This window comes from Aquarana catesbeiana, linkage group LG04 (assembly GCF_042186555.1).
Source record: "Aquarana catesbeiana isolate 2022-GZ linkage group LG04, ASM4218655v1, whole genome shotgun sequence".
In the NCBI taxonomy this organism is placed as follows: Eukaryota; Metazoa; Chordata; class Amphibia; order Anura; family Ranidae; genus Aquarana; species Aquarana catesbeiana.
This window is the reverse complement of record NC_133327.1, coordinates 368,730,388-368,747,884: the sequence shown is the minus strand read 5'-3', so window position 1 is coordinate 368,747,884 and position 17,497 is coordinate 368,730,388. Positions and strand designations below refer to the sequence as shown.

General features: G+C 42.4%; 1 protein-coding gene across 3 annotated transcripts in view; it reads right to left on the bottom strand.

Annotated features, from left to right (window-relative positions):
* CEP57L1 (centrosomal protein 57 like 1) overlaps window positions 1-17,497 on the bottom strand; it is a 70,098-nt gene that overhangs the window by 38,090 nt on the left and 14,511 nt on the right. For all 3 annotated transcript variants that reach the window (XM_073627050.1, XM_073627051.1, XM_073627052.1), the window contains exons 2-3: window positions 12,154-12,334; window positions 10,677-10,853 (exon numbers count right to left, since the gene is read on the bottom strand). In XM_073627050.1, coding sequence (XP_073483151.1) covers window positions 10,677-10,853; window positions 12,154-12,334 — 358 coding nt within the window. The remainder of the gene's footprint in view (window positions 1-10,676; window positions 10,854-12,153; window positions 12,335-17,497) is intronic.

Genomic DNA, 17,497 nt, shown 5'->3' with positions numbered 1-17,497 from the left:
TCTTGCACTGCCTGGGTTTCCTGCACAGATCATGTGGTCTCTGGCTAGTAATCATTACTGCAGAAAGTTTAGCGATTTCAGTCAGCAATGAGATAGATGTTTAAAAAAAAGCTGTCACTGTGCAAATTGATATAAAATAAGCTATATTATGGAAGCAAGGTTTTCAATACATATAGTTCAGATATTCTATGATTCCTCTTCACAGCAACTACAATGGGTTAAACCCAGGCGCACTTCCTTCTATAGCCAAATGGGGGGAATTCATCAAAACTGGAACAGACAGACAGAATCAGCATTCCACGGCAACCAGTTTCTTTTTTCAGCTTGTTCAGGTAAGCTTTATTAAATGAAAGCTAGAAAATGATTGGTTACCATGCACAGCTGCTCCAGATTCTAGTTTCACCAGGCTTAGAAATGGGTTCAAGAAATGAACATTATAATGGATAAGGGGAAACTAGTGGCTGGAGGATAATTACACTGATCATTTTCATCAAACCGGGGTTTTAGAGATATTGTTAAAATCATCCCCAAGTTTATGGGCTTACTTGACCTTTCTTACTAAAAAAAAAAAAAAACTTTTGTGGACCAGCGGGGGTTGGAAGCCCCCCAACCTGTTCCCTTCCCTTTTGCTCCCTTACCTGCAAGTGGTTTTACCAGGATCCTGGATGCAGCTGTATCTTTTTTTTTAGATGGCATTCGGCTTTTCAGTCGCCCAATCACTTACCTCGCTTGGAGGGAGCAAAACGCACACATAGTACCAGCACGCAACGGTGCTGAGAACGTCACAGTGAGATAATTCTAGTGCTATAGCTCACATTTAACTCTAAACTGATAACTTGTAAAGTATTTTAAAGCGTCACCTATAGGCAACTTTGGGTACCGTAGATTTTCACAATTTACAGGTGTGTACAATTTTAAATCTTGACAGGTCTGGTATCTATTTACTCAATGCAACATCATATTTTACCAAAAAAAAAAAAAAAAAAAGGCGTATTAAATTGTGTTTGTTTGCACTAAAATTAATTTATGTGTATTCTTTCCTAAAAATGTGTGTTTGATAAATAGCTGTGCAAATATTGCGTGACATAAAAAAAAATTTGAAACAGCCACCATTTCATTCTCCAGGGCCTCTGCTTTCAGAAAATATACGTTTGGGGTTTATAAGTAATTTTCCAGCACAGAAAGCTTAGAATTTCACTATGACAGGAAATTTTTGAAGGCTGAGAGACTTTTGCTCAAGCTTCCCAGCAGTGTTCGTATTCAAATCTGAATAATAAAAGGTGTTCAACAACACTTACACAGGACAATGCAATCACACTCGTTGTATTGCACTCTACCTGTGAAGATAACTGTTGGATAGGTTAGTCATATACTTCTTTTACACAGACCAATTGCTGGCAAATTATGTGTGAAACAACCTTATTTGTGCGACAACTGATCCACTAAGGCTGAATTTTAAATCCTCTTTTTCTCAGCACGTTTTTGGCATACAATGGGTAACTAGAGCAGCGCTCACCAAACTGCAGCTCCTTGGCTGGATGCTGCCTTTTGGCCCCCTTTATCTGGTCCTTGGGGCACTATTCCTGCCAACATGGGACACACTTCCTCCCACCAACACCATTGATGGGGGTACAATTCCTCCCACTGACGCCATTGATGGGGCACAATTCCTCCCACTGACACCATTGATGGGGCACAATTCTTCCCACTGACACCATTGATGGGGCACAATCCCTCCCACTGACACCATTGATGGGGAACTATTCTTTCCACTAACACAAATGACACGGCATAACTCCTTCCACTGATTACAGGCACTATGTCATTTTTTTTTTTTTTTTTTTACATCTCAGCATGTAAACATGCTCTCATGTTTTTTATAGGTTTGAGTCATTGCGCCTCTGTGTGCACACAAAGGAATCTTTACATAGAGAATAGAAAGTTCTCTGCGGTGTGTCTTTCTGACAAAAACATGATGATAGAACAAAATATGGTTGTTTGCAAACAGCCTAATGAGTCATTTTCTATAGCTAACAGATGTGTACTTGTTCATTGAACAGGCAATTTCATATGGGGAAGAGTGATGTCACTGCCCCCAGATTTCTGCTTCGTGCTAAAGGGAAATAAGGTAGTGCAAAACAAGGATGACGTACAAAGTACTGCAACTCATAGCAAACAACAACAACAACAAAAAAAAAAAAACAACATTCTGTCCAACACCAGTAAGCTAAAATCCAATTGGTTGTTTTGGGGTTTCATGCTCTGCACATCCCTGTTGCCCTGTGTACTGTTTACAGAATAGGCCTCAGGGCTCATATCAAATTCAAAGAGATAAAATAAAAATGGTACAATTGTTTTTAATGGCAGAGAAAACATGAAAACCAGATGAAAAGTGAATACAAACTGCACTCAAATGTAGGATTGTGAAAGGGGACAGAAGTGCCTCTGTTTGCAACTGGAACGTGAACTTTTTCACAGTGCTTTTACTGCTTTAGTACAATATGTGAATACCTTAATGTACATAGTCTGGTTTTCACTCCTGAAATGTTGGGAGTGAACATCCAAGGTTTTTCATGCCCTAGTAACAAGGCAGGGTCTGGGTAATACGAATTTGTCAGAGCTGCAGAGTTTTTAATACCTACTTGGGCCCCTTAATTACATAGGCTATTATTTGCAAAACGTGAACTTGGCTTTTAAGCTACAGTCACGTAACTATGCGTGGACTTGAGAGGTGCAAGCTAAGAGAATGTTTTGATCAGTCTGCTGCAGAAAAATTTATTTTTCCTCTCCTTCTGGCCAGTTCGCACTCACAGCACACATGAGATTATATTTAAAACCATAGAATGAGAAGCAGCAGAGAGTAGATCTGTGCGAGACAAGCAACCACAGCCAACAACATAAAGATTACCACACAATAATCAGAAATGTATGCATGTATATATTATATATGCACACACACATTATATATATATATATATATATATATATATATATATATAGGTATGTATGTATGTACAGTCAGGTCCATAAATATTGGGACATTGACACAATTCCAATCTTTTTTTTGGCTCTATACACCACCACAATGGATTTGAAATGAAACAAACAAGATGTGCTTTAACTGCAGACTTTCAGCTTTAATTTGAGGGTATTTACATCCAAATCAGGTGAACGGTGTAGGAATTACAACAGTTTGTATATGTGCCTCCCACTTTTTAAGGGACCAAAAGTAATGGGACAATTGGCTGCTCAGCTGTTCCATGGCCAGGTGTGTGTTATTCCCTCATCCCATTTACATAGAGCAGATAAAAGGTCCAGAGTTCATTTCAAGCGTGCTATTTGCATTTGGAATCTGTTGCTGTCAACTGTCAATATGAGATCCAAAGAGCTGTCACTATCAGTGAAACAAGCCATCATTATGCTGAAAAAACAAAACAAACCCATCAGAGAGATAGCAAAAACATTAGGTGTGGCCAAATCAACTGTTTGGAACATCCTTAAAAAGAAAGAACGCACCGGTGAGCTCAGCAACATCGGAAGACTACGGAAAACAACTGTGGTGGATGACCGAAGAATTCTTTCCCCGGTAAAGAAAACACCCTTCACAACAGTTGGCCAGATCAAGAACACACTCCAGGAGGTAGGTGTATGTGTGTCAAAGTCAACAATCAAGAGAAGACTTCACCAGAGTGAATACAGAGGGTTCACCACAAGATGTAAACCATTGGTGAGCCTCAAAAACAGGAAGGCCAGATTAGAGTTTGCCTAACAACATCTAAAAAAGCCTTCACAGTTCTGGAACAACATTCTATGGACAGATGAGACCAAGATCAACTTGTACCAGAGTGATGGGAAGAAAAGGGTATGGAGAAGGAAAGGAACTGCTCATGATCCAAAGCATACCACCTCATCAGTGAAGCATGGTGGTGGTAGTGTCATGGCGTGGGCATGTATGGCTGCCAATGGAACTGGTTCTCTTGTATTTATTGATGATGTGACTGCTGCCAAAAGCAGCAGGATGAATTCTGAAGTATTTCGGGCAATATTATCTGCTCATATTCAGCAAAATGCTTCAGAACTCATTGGAGGGCGCTTCACAGTGCAGATGGACAATGACCCGAAGCATACTGCGAAAGCAACCAAAGAGTTTTTTAAGAGAAAGAAGTGGAATGTTATGCAATGGCCAAGTCAATCACCTGACCTGAATCCGATTGAGCATGCATTTCACTTGCTGAAGACAAAACTGAAGGGAAAATGCCCCAAGAACAAGAAGGAACTGAAGACAGTTGCAGTAGAGGCCTGGCAGAGCATCACCAGGGATGAAACCCAGCGTCTGGTGATGTCTATGCGTTCCAGACTTCAGACTGTAATTGACTGCAAAGGATTTGCAACCAAGTATTAAAAAGTGAAAGTTTGATGGATGATTGTTAATCTGTCCAATTACTTTTGGTCCCTTAAAAAGTGGGAGGCACATATACAAACTGTTGTAATTCCTACACTGTTCACCTGATTTGGATGTAAATACCCTCAAATTAAAGCTGAAAGTCTGCAGTTAAAGCACATCTTGTTCGTTTAATTTCAAACCCATTGTGGTGGTGTATAGAGCCAAAAAGATTAGAATTGTGTCAATGTCCCAATATTTATGGACCTGACTGTACATATATATATGTGTATGCATATATAATATATACATGCATACATTTCTGATTGTGTGGTAGTCTTTATGTTGTCCCAATATTTATGGACCTGACTGTATGTATGTATTATATATACACACACACACAGTATCTCACAAAAGTGAGTACACCCCTCTCATTTTTGTAAATATATTATATCTGTTCATGTGACAACACTGAAGAAATGACACTTTGCTACAATGTAACGTAGTGAGTGTACAGCTTGTACAACAGTAAATTTGCTGTCCCCTAAAAATAACTCAACACACAGCCATTAATGTCTAAACCGGTGGCAACAAAAGTGAGTAAACCCCTATATGAAAATGTCCAAATTGGGCCCAATTAGCCATTTTCCCTCCCCGGTGTCATGTGACTCGTTAGTGTTACAAAGGTCTCAGGTGTGAATGGGGATGTGTTAAATTCGGTGTTATCGCTCTCACTCTCTCACACTGGTCACTGGAAGTTCAACATGGCACCTCATGGCAAATAACTCTGAGGATCTGAAAAAAAAAAAAAAAAAAGAAAATAATTGTTGCTCCACATAAAGATGGCCTAGGCCATAGGAAGATTGTCAAGACCCTGAAACTGAGCTGCAGCACGGTGGCCAAGACCGTACAGTGATTTAACAGGACAGGTTTGACTCAGAAGTGGCCTCACCATGGTCGACCAAAGAAGTTGAGTGCACGTGCTCAGGGTCATATCCAGAGGTTGTCTTTGAGAAATAGATGTATGAGTGCTGCCAGCACTGCTGCAGGGGTTGAAGGAGTGGGAAGGGGGGGGGTCAGCCTGTCAGTGCTCAGACCATATGCCGCACAGTGCATCAAATCGGTCTGCATGGCTATCGTCCCAGAAGGAAGACTCTTCTAAAGATGGTGCACAAGAAAGCTCACAAACAGTTTGCAGAAGACAAGTAAGCAGACTAAGGATATGGATTACTGGAACCATGTCCTGTGGTCTGATGAGACCTAGGTAAACTTATTTGGTTCAGATGGTGTCAAGTGTGTGGCGGCAACCAGGTGAGGAGCACAAAGACAAGCGTGTCTTGCCTACAGTCAAGTATGGTGGTGGGAGTGTCATGGTCTGGGGCTGCATGAGTGCTGCCAGCACTGGGGAGCTACGGTTCATTGAAGGAACCATGAATGCCAACATGTACTGTGACATACTGAAGCAGAGCATGGTCCCCTCCCTTCGGAGACTGGGCCGCAGGGCAGTATTCCAATATAACGACCCCAAACACACCTGCAAGATGACCACTGCCTTGCTAAAGAAGCTGAGGGTAAAGGTGATTGACTGGCCAAGCATGTCTTCAGACCTAAACCCTATTGAGCATCTGTGGGGCATCTTCAAAACAGAAGTTGGTGGAGTGCAAGGTCTCTAACATCCACCAGCTCCGTGATGTCATCATGGAGGAGTGGAAGAGGACTCCAATGGTAACCTGTGAAGCTCTGGTGAACTCCATGCCCAGGAGGGTTAAGGCAGTGTTGGAAAATAATGTGGCCACACAAAATATTGACACTTTGGGTCCAATTCAGACATTTTCACTTAGGGGTGTACTCACTTTTGTTGCCAGCGGTTGAGACATTAATGGCTGTGTGTTGAGTTATTTTGAGGGGACAGCAAATTTACACCGTTATACAAAGTGTACTGTACTTTATATTGTAGCAAAGTATAATTTCTTTAGTGTTGTCACAAAAAAGATATAATAAAATATTTACAAAAATGTGAGATACTTTACTTTTGTGAGATACTGTAATATATATTTTTTATTATACACACACACACACACACACACACACACACACACACAATGAGGCAAAAAAGGATTTGATCCTTTGCTGATTTTGCACGTTTGCCCACTGACAAAAATGACCAGTCTATAATTTTAATTGGTAGGTTTAATAGTGAGAGACAGAACAACAGAAATATCCAGAAAAACGCATTTCAAAAAAGTTATAAATTGATGTGCATTTTAATGAGTGAAATAAGTATTTGATCCCCCAGTAATCAGCAAGATTTCTGGCTTCCAGTTGTCTTCTATACAGGTAACGAGCTGAGATTAGGAGCACCTGTCCACAGAAGCAATCAGATTCCAATCTCTCCACCATGCCAAGACCAAAGCTGTCCAAGGAGGTCTGGGACAAGATTGTAGACCTACACAAGGCTGGAATGGGCTACAAGATCAATCGCCAAGCAGCTTGGTGAGAGGGTGACAACAGTTGGTGCGATTATTGGCAAATGGAAGAAAACACAAAATAACTGTCAATCTCCCTCGGTCCGGGGCTAAATGCAAGATCTCACCTCGTTGAGTTTCAATGATCATTAGAATGGTGAGGAATCAGCACAGAGCTACACAGGAGAATCTTCTCAATGATCTCAAGGCAGCTGGTACCATAGTCACCAAGAAAACAATTGGTAACACACTACGCCGTGAAGGGCTGAAATCCTGCAGTGCCTGCAAAGTCCCCCTGCTCAAGAAAGCACATGTACAGGCCCGTCTGAAGTTTGCTAATTGACATCTGAATGATTCAGAGGAGAACTGGGTGAAAGTGTTGTGGTCGAGGAGACCAAAATCGAGCTCTTTGGCATCAACTTAACTCGCTGTATTTGGAGGAGGAGGAGTAGTAATGCTGCCTATGACCCCAAGAACACCATCCCCACCGTCAAACATGGAGGTGAAAACATTATGCTTTGGGGGTGTTTTTCTGCTAAGGGGACAGGACAACTTCACTGCATCAAAGAGATGATGGACGGGGCCATGTACCGTCAAATCTTAGGCGAGAACCTCCTTTCCTCAGCCAGGACATTGAAAATGGGTCATGGATGGTATTCCAGCATGACAATGACCCAAAACACACAGTCGAGGCAGCAAATGGTGGCTCAAGAAGAAGCACATTAAAGTGTAATTTCACCTTTACAGAAAAATCTGTAAGGTGAACTTGCACAGGTCCCCCTCCTCCGGTCCCGCTGACCTGGACCGCCTCAATCTCTGGTTCTATGCCCCAGTATATCCGCATCAGGAGCCATGGGCTTATAAATCCTCTCTGCATCCACGTGGTGTCTTCATAGCTGACAGGACGGGCTATGCGGCTGGTGATTGGCCAATTAGAATGATCCAAATTTTCCCCCTGACGGGGGACGTTTTGGACATTCAGCTGAGAGGATTTCTAAGCCCCGGACACCTGGCGTCAGCGGGACCGGGGGGGGTTGGGGGGGTTGGGGGGGTTGGGCGTGAGGACAGGAAGCTGTGTAAGTTCACCTTACAGAGTTTTCTGCAAAAGGTGAACTTACCCTTTAAGGTCATGGAGTGGCCTAGCCAGTCTCCAGTCCTTAATCCCATAGCAAATATGAAAAGGGAGCTGACGGTTCAAGTTACCAAACGTCAGCCTCGAAACCTTAATGACTTGGAGAGGATCTGCAGAGATGAGTGGGACAAAATCCCTCCTGAGATGTGTGCAAACCTGGTGGCCAAGAAAAGTTGAGGAACTTCAAGACTTCTGTGATGGCTAACAAGGGTTTTGCCACCAAGTACTAAGTCATGTTTTGCGAAGGAGTCAAATACTTATTTCTAGGGATGCACCGAAATTTTGGCGGGAAAAAAACGTTTTGCCCGAAAATTCCGTTTTCGGCTTAATGCCGAAAGAAAACAAATGGCGATAATTGCACATGCGCAGTAGCGGTGGCTGCCCATTGCGTGGCGTCATCCTGGCGGCTCAAGGTCCTGTCCTCCCCTCCTTCCTCTCCTTGCAGAGCCACAATCTCCTTGTGCCATCTCTTGTATCAGGTCCACAGCCTCTAACCATCTCTTGTATCAGCAGCCTTGCCAGTGCTGTTAGATGCAGCCTTGCCAGTGCATGTTTTAGCTGCAGACTTAAGCCTCATACGCACGATCGGATTTTCGTCCGGGAATCGTGTGATGACAGACTGTTTGCCTAAAATCCGACCGTTAGTAGGCTCCATCAGACAATTATAGTCCAACTTTCCGCCAATAAATGTTGGATGACAGGCTAGTAAATTTTCAGGGAACAACGGTCTGTTGTCAGATTTTCCCATCATCTGTACACAAGTCCGTCCCATTAAAGCTGGAAGTACAAACACGCATGCTCGGAATCAATGCTTACCAAACACGACATTAGCAGAAGGTGCCCAAAGGGTGCCGCTCAAGAGCTGAAATTCCTCGTATGTCACTACGTTCTTGTTTGTTGGCCGACAATTATGTACCGTTTGTATGCAAGACAAGTTCCTGGTACACGCCCTTTGGACAAAAGTCTGACGCTTTGTTGGCCAACAATCTGATCGTGTGTACCAGGCTTTACAGTCTTACAGACACACATCTGATTATATACACAACCTTCATTTCAAGAATATAACTACATTATTGACATTATTTTTATATTCTGTATTTTAATATTGCTCTTGAAATCTTTTGCTATTCTATTATTAAATCCATTTTTGAGCTTTTACATAAGAACTGGAAAGGACTTTTTTGGGACTTTTCTCATCAATATAAGTTTACAGAATATCGAGAGAATATTCTTATATTTAACATGCCCCCACAGCAAGCAGCTTGCTATGGGGGCACCCGAGCCGCAGTTTCGTGTGTCCATTTAGACACAGAGCCCCGGTTCGACCCCGCCCCCATTCTCCTGATTGGCTGTCTTTGATAGACCGCAGTGAGAGCCAATGGCGCCGCTCTTGTGTCTGAGCCAATCAGGAGGGAGAGCCACGGACAGCCGAGGCACTCTTAGACATAGCTGGATCGAGATGGGGCTCAGGTATTGGGGGGCTAGGGTGTCTGCTGCACACAGAAAGCTTTTTATCTTAATGAATAAGATGCATTAAGATAAAAAAAACCTTCTGCCTTTACAACCACTTTAACTCCTTTGGTGAATAAAGGTCAATGTGTCATTCTAGCATTTTAGTCCATAAAGTGGATGTCGACACTAGATCACACCTGTCAAACACACGGCCCTCTGGGCCATTTCATGTGGGTCTCGCATCTCTATTGCAGCTGTGGCACTCCCTCATCTCTGCCCCAAGCTTGTCTCAGCAGTCAGCAGCAAAGAGGAGGATAGAACTCCTCCCACAGATCCTGAGCCTCTCTGTGCAGCCGCAGCACCCCCTCGTCTCAATCTCTCCTGGTCTCAGCAGTCAGCAGACTCTGGTAGTTGACGCCAGCCCTACTCTGGTCCTCCTCCAGATCCTGCACTTTCGGCTTCCCAGCTCCGCCCCCAGCTGCTTCCTGGCAGCAGCACCAGGGGTGTGCACTGTGATATAAAGGAGGGTGGAGGACTCTTGACTTGTGTTGGTGGGGCTCTTGACATGTAATGCAAAGGGGGGTGCTCTCGACATCTGCTTATAATTATTTTGAGGATAATATAATTCTATGCCAGTTGAAAAGGAGGGTTGCACACCGCTGGTATCGTCCACAAGAAACTTTACTGGAAACTGCTCAGACAGGACACAGGGCAAAAGCATGCTCTGAGCAGTCTCCATTAAAGTTTTTTGTGATTGATACCAGAAGTATGACACTTCCATTCTGACTTGCAACATCTGCTACAGGAGTGTGAATAGGCTCTGTGCTGGTCTGCACCTGCCCTTCACAGCTTAAGTTATTACTAAAACCAGTAATCAAATGCACAAGCAATTATGTATTATGATAAAGGGTAGTTACAGTTATATAGTCTTACAGATACAACCGGCCCTGCGAGGGCAACCATAATGCTGATGTAGCCCGCTATGAAACGGAGTTTGATAACCCTGCCCGAGATGATACCTGAACAAAAACTAGTCCCTTCTGGGGAGAAAAGCAGTTGAATACATAGTCAGGGGGAGTGCTATGATCTCTGTTGGACGTAATAATACTTATAAATATACACTTACCCATTTCTTAGAATACAATAACTTTATGTGAAAAATACATTCGATGCTATGCTATGTATTGTTCTCGCTTTTATACAGAAATCCTAAATAAAACGCAGGTAGAAGGATTACCATTATTACCGTGTTTCTGCCGTACAGCTTCACGCTGAGCAGCCTCACTCTTTTCTTTTTCAGACAAAGCTTTCTTGTGTTCATTGTTCTCCATGGACAAGGTTGTTAAACAGTTCTGTGCTTTAAACTTCTCTAGTTCTAACCGGGAAATCTTCTCTTGAAGAGTTTTTAGAGCAGACACCAAAGCTGTTGAACGATAGGTCACAAAGTTCATATAAATCTGATATCATTAAACATGAGTGAAGAAAAGAGCAAAATCTTAAAGTACACCTAAACCAAACCAACACATTACATGCACTGTAAGGCCTCATTCACAATCTGAATGCATTCTGAACTTGCGTAATTATGCATTTAATCCGGCCATAGATGTTGCGATTTTCTTTCCTGCAACCACACTGACTGTGTTGACGGAGGAATCCCTCCCGCAGTGCTAATGTGTTCTCCCAGTGGGAGGAGCCATCCTGGCCGGAAGAACACAGTGATTATTACTAGCGGCTATTGCCACTGGCAATAATTCAGTGAGAAAGCCAACAGCCTGGTTGTACCCAAGTTGATTGATCGATCAACTCCGGTACAATCAGTCTGCCCATACATGATTTGAACCATCTACGGCTGGCTTTAGAGAACATTTCTAAACATATATAAATAAGGAGTTCAGCATCTGATCCTATAATCTGATATTTTATCGATTTCCATATGACAACAAATGCAACCTTGAGTGACAGCTTGCTATGGTAAAATATGTACAAATGACCATGTCCAGCAATCGAAACGACAGGTAAATGACAGAACATGCTACCTCTCCTTAAATTTGGAATATTTTAACTGAAAGGAGTCAACTAAACTAAGGGACGACTTCACAACCCCGCTGTGCTTTGGTCAAAGCGCAGCTAACCGTTTTTTTTTTTTTTTTTTTTTTATAGGCGGGTAAGCCCTCATTCACACGAGGCGGATCCGCTGCCACGGAGTCCACCAGCTCAGCAGGAGATCTCTCCGTTGATCTCCGCTGAGCCGGCGGATGACAGGTACCTCTCTGCTCACTAAGCGGGGAGAGGCTTGTTGAGCGCCGCTGGTCGCTATGGAGAGAGCGGACGAAAACAGACAGTATGTCCGTTTTCTTCAGATCTCCCCCGATCCGATCCACCAGGGACGGATGCGAATGTAGGGCCATCCGTCTGATTTTGGCGGATCGGACCGGGTCGGATGTCAGCGGACATGTCACTGCTGAAATCCGTCGCCCATAGCCTTACATGGAGCACCCGTTCAGGTCCACCTGTCAGTTTTGTCAGCAGACCTGAACGGTCCGTTCGTGTGAAAGGGGCCTTACTTGTGCTTTCCCATAGACTTCTATTATGCCCTGTGGTTTTTGTGCGTTTTCAGAAAGAGCATCAAAACCACAGGACATAATTATTGAGTGGTGTAAGTAAGGCTACCTCCCGCCCCTCCACCCACCTTATAGGGTTAATTGCCTTGAATTCCTACTTACCTTTGCTATTGGGAACTTCTAGAACACTGTAAGAGGGAGAACTTGGATCTTTCACAGTTGAAGATGAATGTTTTCTTGATGAAGATCTAGATTCAAAAAGGTCAGAAAGTGCTTTGCTGGCAGGAGGATGATAAAAACTGGGCAAGTAACTGTCTTTTAACACAGAATCCATTTTAAAAACCTGCAAACAAAAATTATAAATATTAACACTTAAATATATATTGTGTACATAATATACTACTCGAAGTCCTGGGGGGTTTCCACTACCTCACCCTATACTTTAGGCACACACACAGACCTCACATGTAACAGAGACTTGCTCCCCGATGCCAGATTGTTCACCATACCAGGCATAATCAGAAGTCCGTATAGGGGCCTAATAAATAGGAGGGTAGTGGAACCCCTATTGTTTTTGGTTCAAACAAACTCTATATATCAAGATTAGACATGTAAAGTGTGAACTATATTACCTGCTAAAATCATTTGCGGAGTTCCACTTGTTTATTTAGTTTATTAAAAAAGTGTAGCTGCTGACTTTTAATAAACAGACACTCACCTGTCCCATGGTCCAGCAATGCGGCCCGCCCAAAGCCTCGCTCCTCTCCATGGCGCCGTCATTACAACTGTGGACGCCCGGCTGTGACAGCTTGCGGCTTCATGGCCGGGCGCACACTGCACATGCGCGAGCCGCACTGCATTTTGCTAGTGGCACGGCAATTACCTGGAACCTGTGACGTGTCCCAGAAGACTGCAGAGAGGAAGGGGCCGCCCAGGGGGATGGGTGGAGTCACCCCGGCGGCAAATAGACAGAAGCAGGAAGTGGGACAGGAAGTCCCCCTCAAAACAAGGTATCCACAACCCCCCCCCCCCCCCCAAAAAAAAGACACACCAAAATATGGCATGTAAGGGGGCGAGGAGTGCTTAAAGCTGAAGTTCCACTTTTGGGTGGAACTCCGCTTTAATTCCATTCAATTCATTTTCTAGTAAAAAAAACACCACACAACTACAATTAAAGCAATGGAGTTCAATCAAAGCAGCAATTCAATGGTGAAGCGACTGTAGATCACCAAGCTATCTTTCTCCTTTCTCCTCCAATTTATACTGAAGACTAGTATAAAAGACAGATTGAGGTGCCGTTTCTAAATACAACCCCAATAAGTTGGGACGCTGTGTAAAATCTACAAAAAACTGAATGCAGTGCTTTGTAAAATCTCATAAATTCATATTTTATTCACAATAGAAAATAGATAACATATCAAATGTTTAAACTGAGAAAATGTACCATTTTAATAAAAAGTAAGATCATTTTGAAACTGGTAGCCGCAACATGTCTTTTCTTGGGACAGGGCAACAAAAAGCTGGCAAAGTAAGTGGTACTAACAAGGAAGAGCTGAAAGAACATTTTGCAGCTAATTAGGGTAATTGGCAACAGGTCAGTAACATGATTTTCAGAGCGTCTCTGAAGTAAAGATGGACAGAGGTTCACCAATCTGTTTAAAAATTGTCAAACTATTTCAGAATACTGTTCCCCAATGTAAAATTGCAAAGACTTTTATATCATCTACAGTACATAATATCAAAATATTCAGAGAATCTGGAGAAATCTTCGTGCACAAGGGACAAGGCCGAAATGCAATATTGGGTGCCCGTGATGTTCGGCCCCTCAGACGGCACTGCATTAACCACTTCCCGCCGATGTGGCACATACATGCGGGCTCTCAGCGGGTATGCTTTAATGCTTAGAGGCCACATATATGTGGCCTTATGTAAACCATTTTCTGTGCTGAGAACGCATGCCTTGCGTGTTCCCAGCACAGTCACTGGTGGGGACTGGGAAGCTCCCGATGTATACTTTCGATCAGAAGTTATCTGATCATGTGATCGCTGTGCCAGCCATTTTTTCTTAAAATTGTGCATTTTCTCAGTTTAACCCTTTTGCTGCCAGAGTCATTCTTGCGTTTTTTGCACACGTTTAAAAAAAAATTCTGTCCTGAAGTTTGCATAAAACCCCAAAACATTATACGGTTTCTGAAAGCAGACACCCTAGGTAATAAAATAGTGGTAGTGCCAATTTTTTATGTCATATGATATTACCGCAAAGGTTTAGAAAACACAAAAAGTTTTGTAAGAAATACACTAAAGCTAATTTTAGGGCACACAAACACAATAATTGACCCAATTTTTGATAAAATATAACAGATTAGGATGCACCAAGTAAATAGATACCGAACATGTCAAAACTTAAATTTGTGCATGCCAGTGAAATGGAGACAAACTCCATTATCCTATATTTTAGATAGGCAAAGTTTTAAAAGTCCCCATAGGTCATCAGTTACGCTACAGAGGTGGACTGGTGCTAGAAATCTTACATGTGTATCGCAATCAACGTTTTCGTGTGTAGGCACCCCGATTCGTGCATTTACGTTGGTACGTGTGTGTAGGTGGGGGCTACCTCAAACATTCTTTTGGGGAGGGATTTTATATACTTGAGTGTAACTTAAAAGAGAGGTTCGGGATTATAAAAAAAAAAAAAATTAACACATTTATACTCACCTAGGTGGATGTAGCATCAATCCAATCTTGCATCTGTCCCCTACTGGCTCTGCAGTGAGAACTGCGTAAACACCGCTGATCACTCCTCCGCTCTGAGCAGAGAGCGGTGACAGTCAGTGGCTCTCTGCTCTCCCCTCCAGCACTCACTGCAGCGCTGGGCTGTAGAGGGGGCGGGAGGAGCTGGCTCAGGCTCTCGGTAGATCGCCAAGAGGCTGAGCCAGGTGTCGGTCCAGGCTTTTGCGTGGATACCGACCATATGGTTAGGATCTTTCCCGAGCCTGGACCGGCTGATGGGTCACATTGTGATTCATAGAAATATGGCCAAAAAAGCTTAAGCCATACTTCTCCTTTAAAGGGTTTTTTTCATAGAATGCATTAACGTGAAAAACCTCCTGTGATGCAGCTGCCCCCCAGAGCCCCCCCCCTTTTACTTACCTGAACCTGGTCTTTCCCGCAACGGGGATGAGCACACCAGCTCCAGCCGGTGTCTCGGGTCCCTATTGGACACATTGGCTGCGCTGCTGTCAATCAAATCCTATGACGCGGAAGAGGGGCCAAGTCCTGCTGTCTGTGTCAATAGACACAGCAGCAGGACACGGGAGCGTGCCCGGATGAGTGCCCCAAGGGAGAGCGGCTCTCCAATGGGGCACTCAAGAAGAGGAGGAGCCAGGAGCGCCGCTGAGGGACCCCAGAAAAAGGAGGTTTGGGGCCACTCTGTGCAAAACCAACTGCACAGAGAAGGCAAGAAGGCAATTATTGTTTTTTTTAAAATGAACCTTTAGATATCATAACATTGTGAGAAAAAAGTTAAAGGATTTTTTGGTAATAGGCTCTCTTTAATAAGACATCCAGGGTTCAAAAGACCCTGAATGTCTTTGTGCTGCAATTAATTGAATGCAGTGCAGATTACATTGCAACAGATTTTTTACCCGTCACGCTAGCCAGGGAAAGTGAAAGGGAGACCCGGAAGTGACGTTTCAGTAAAAAGGGGAGGAGAGTAGCCACATGTCCACTCAGATCCCTGCCCTATACCCGGTGGCACCCTCTATGCTGGTCCCGGGCCCGCAGATATGTGTGTGTGTGTGTGTGTGTGTGTGTGTGTGTGAAACCTAGAGCTGCACGATTTTGGCTAAAATGAGAATCACAATTTTTTTGCTTAGAATAAAGATCACGATTCTCGCAGTATTACATCTTTCACATTATACAAAAAAATTGGGCTAACTTTACTGTTTAGTTTTTTATTTTTTAATTCGTTAAAGTATATATATATTTTTTTTTAATTGGGTTTGAAAGACTGCTGCGCAAATACGGTGTGACATAAAATATTCCAACAACCACCATTTTATTCTATAGGGTCTCTGCTAAAAAAAAAAAAAAAATTATATCATTTTTGGGTGTTCCAAGTAATTTTCTAGCAGAAAATAATGATTTTTACTTATAATCAACAAATGTCAGAAAAGGTTTGGTCTTTATGGTTAAACTTCCTTCATTTACATGTCAGAGTTCTTTCCTTTGATAAAAGAAGGAAAAGATACTTTGTTCCTACTTATTTGTGTGTTGTGATTAAACTTGGCAGGCTGGCCGGATTTTTTTTTTCTTTCCCAGCTGTGAGAACTCTCTGCATTTGTTAGAAAGAATCATGACATGCTGTTTTGAAGATCGGGAAGAGAAAAAGATCGCGATTTCGATTCTTAACGATTAATCGTGCAGCTCTAGTAAAATCCCTGCTGTCAGGTCTGTACGTTTTCTGTTTTCTATTGTAAATAAAATAAGGGTTCATAAAATCTGCAAATCATTGCATTTTGTTTATATATAGATTTTACACAGCGTCCCAACCTTGGGGTTGCATATTAGCGTATTTTAGCAAATACAAACTTTATCCGTTTATGCTTGCTCTTTAATATAACAATAAAAAAAAAATGTAAAATAAATCAGCACACCAAAATTTTAGTTTGTAACACCCAATAAAAAAAAGGCAAAAAAACAAAAACAAACAAAAACAATAAAAAAAAAACACCTTAGAAGGTACCGAAAGATATTTAATTTTAAAAATGAATCAGCTCCTTATTAGAACAATAGCTGAGCATATTTTGGTCAATGTACCAAAGGGCAGCAACCTGCACTATTATTGGAATTGGATGGATCTATCAAAGTGTACATCTAGCATTCCCTACTATTAAATTTCCATTATTCATGCTGTGACTCATTTTAAATTTATCATTAAATAGAGGAAAGTGCCGGATTCAAATTTTCTTGTAAAAACAACCTTAATTGCTGCGTGCATCATATTTAATCTGTTAGTTTTCTTTTTACAGTGTTTGATGTATTTTCTTTTGCTTCTAAATCCAACAGCCAGGCCATCTGCCTTATTAAAAGTAGGCACACAGCACACGGCAATAAGCATTTTCTGCCATTCCATGGAACACAGACAATTATAGAAACTTGCCTAATCTCAGGCAGATGGTGTGAGAATTTCATTAAAAACAAGCTTATGTCATGCTCCGTCTCCCTGTGAAAGTGAATATGCAGAATTACCAACATCTATAAAAGAATGGTATTTCAGCCTCAAGAAGAGAAAAATTAAAGCTGAACTCCATGCAAACAGCTAAATACACAGATGAAATGTATGCAAGACATCGCCTGCCAAAAAGATTTGTATTTCTGTTCATCCAGTTCTGAGATTTAAACAGTTCTGCTATTCAGCACAGCCCTGTCAGCAGACATGGAGACCCATTTTTTCTCTGCAATAGTACTCAAGCCCCATACACACTCACAAATCAGATTTTCTGCT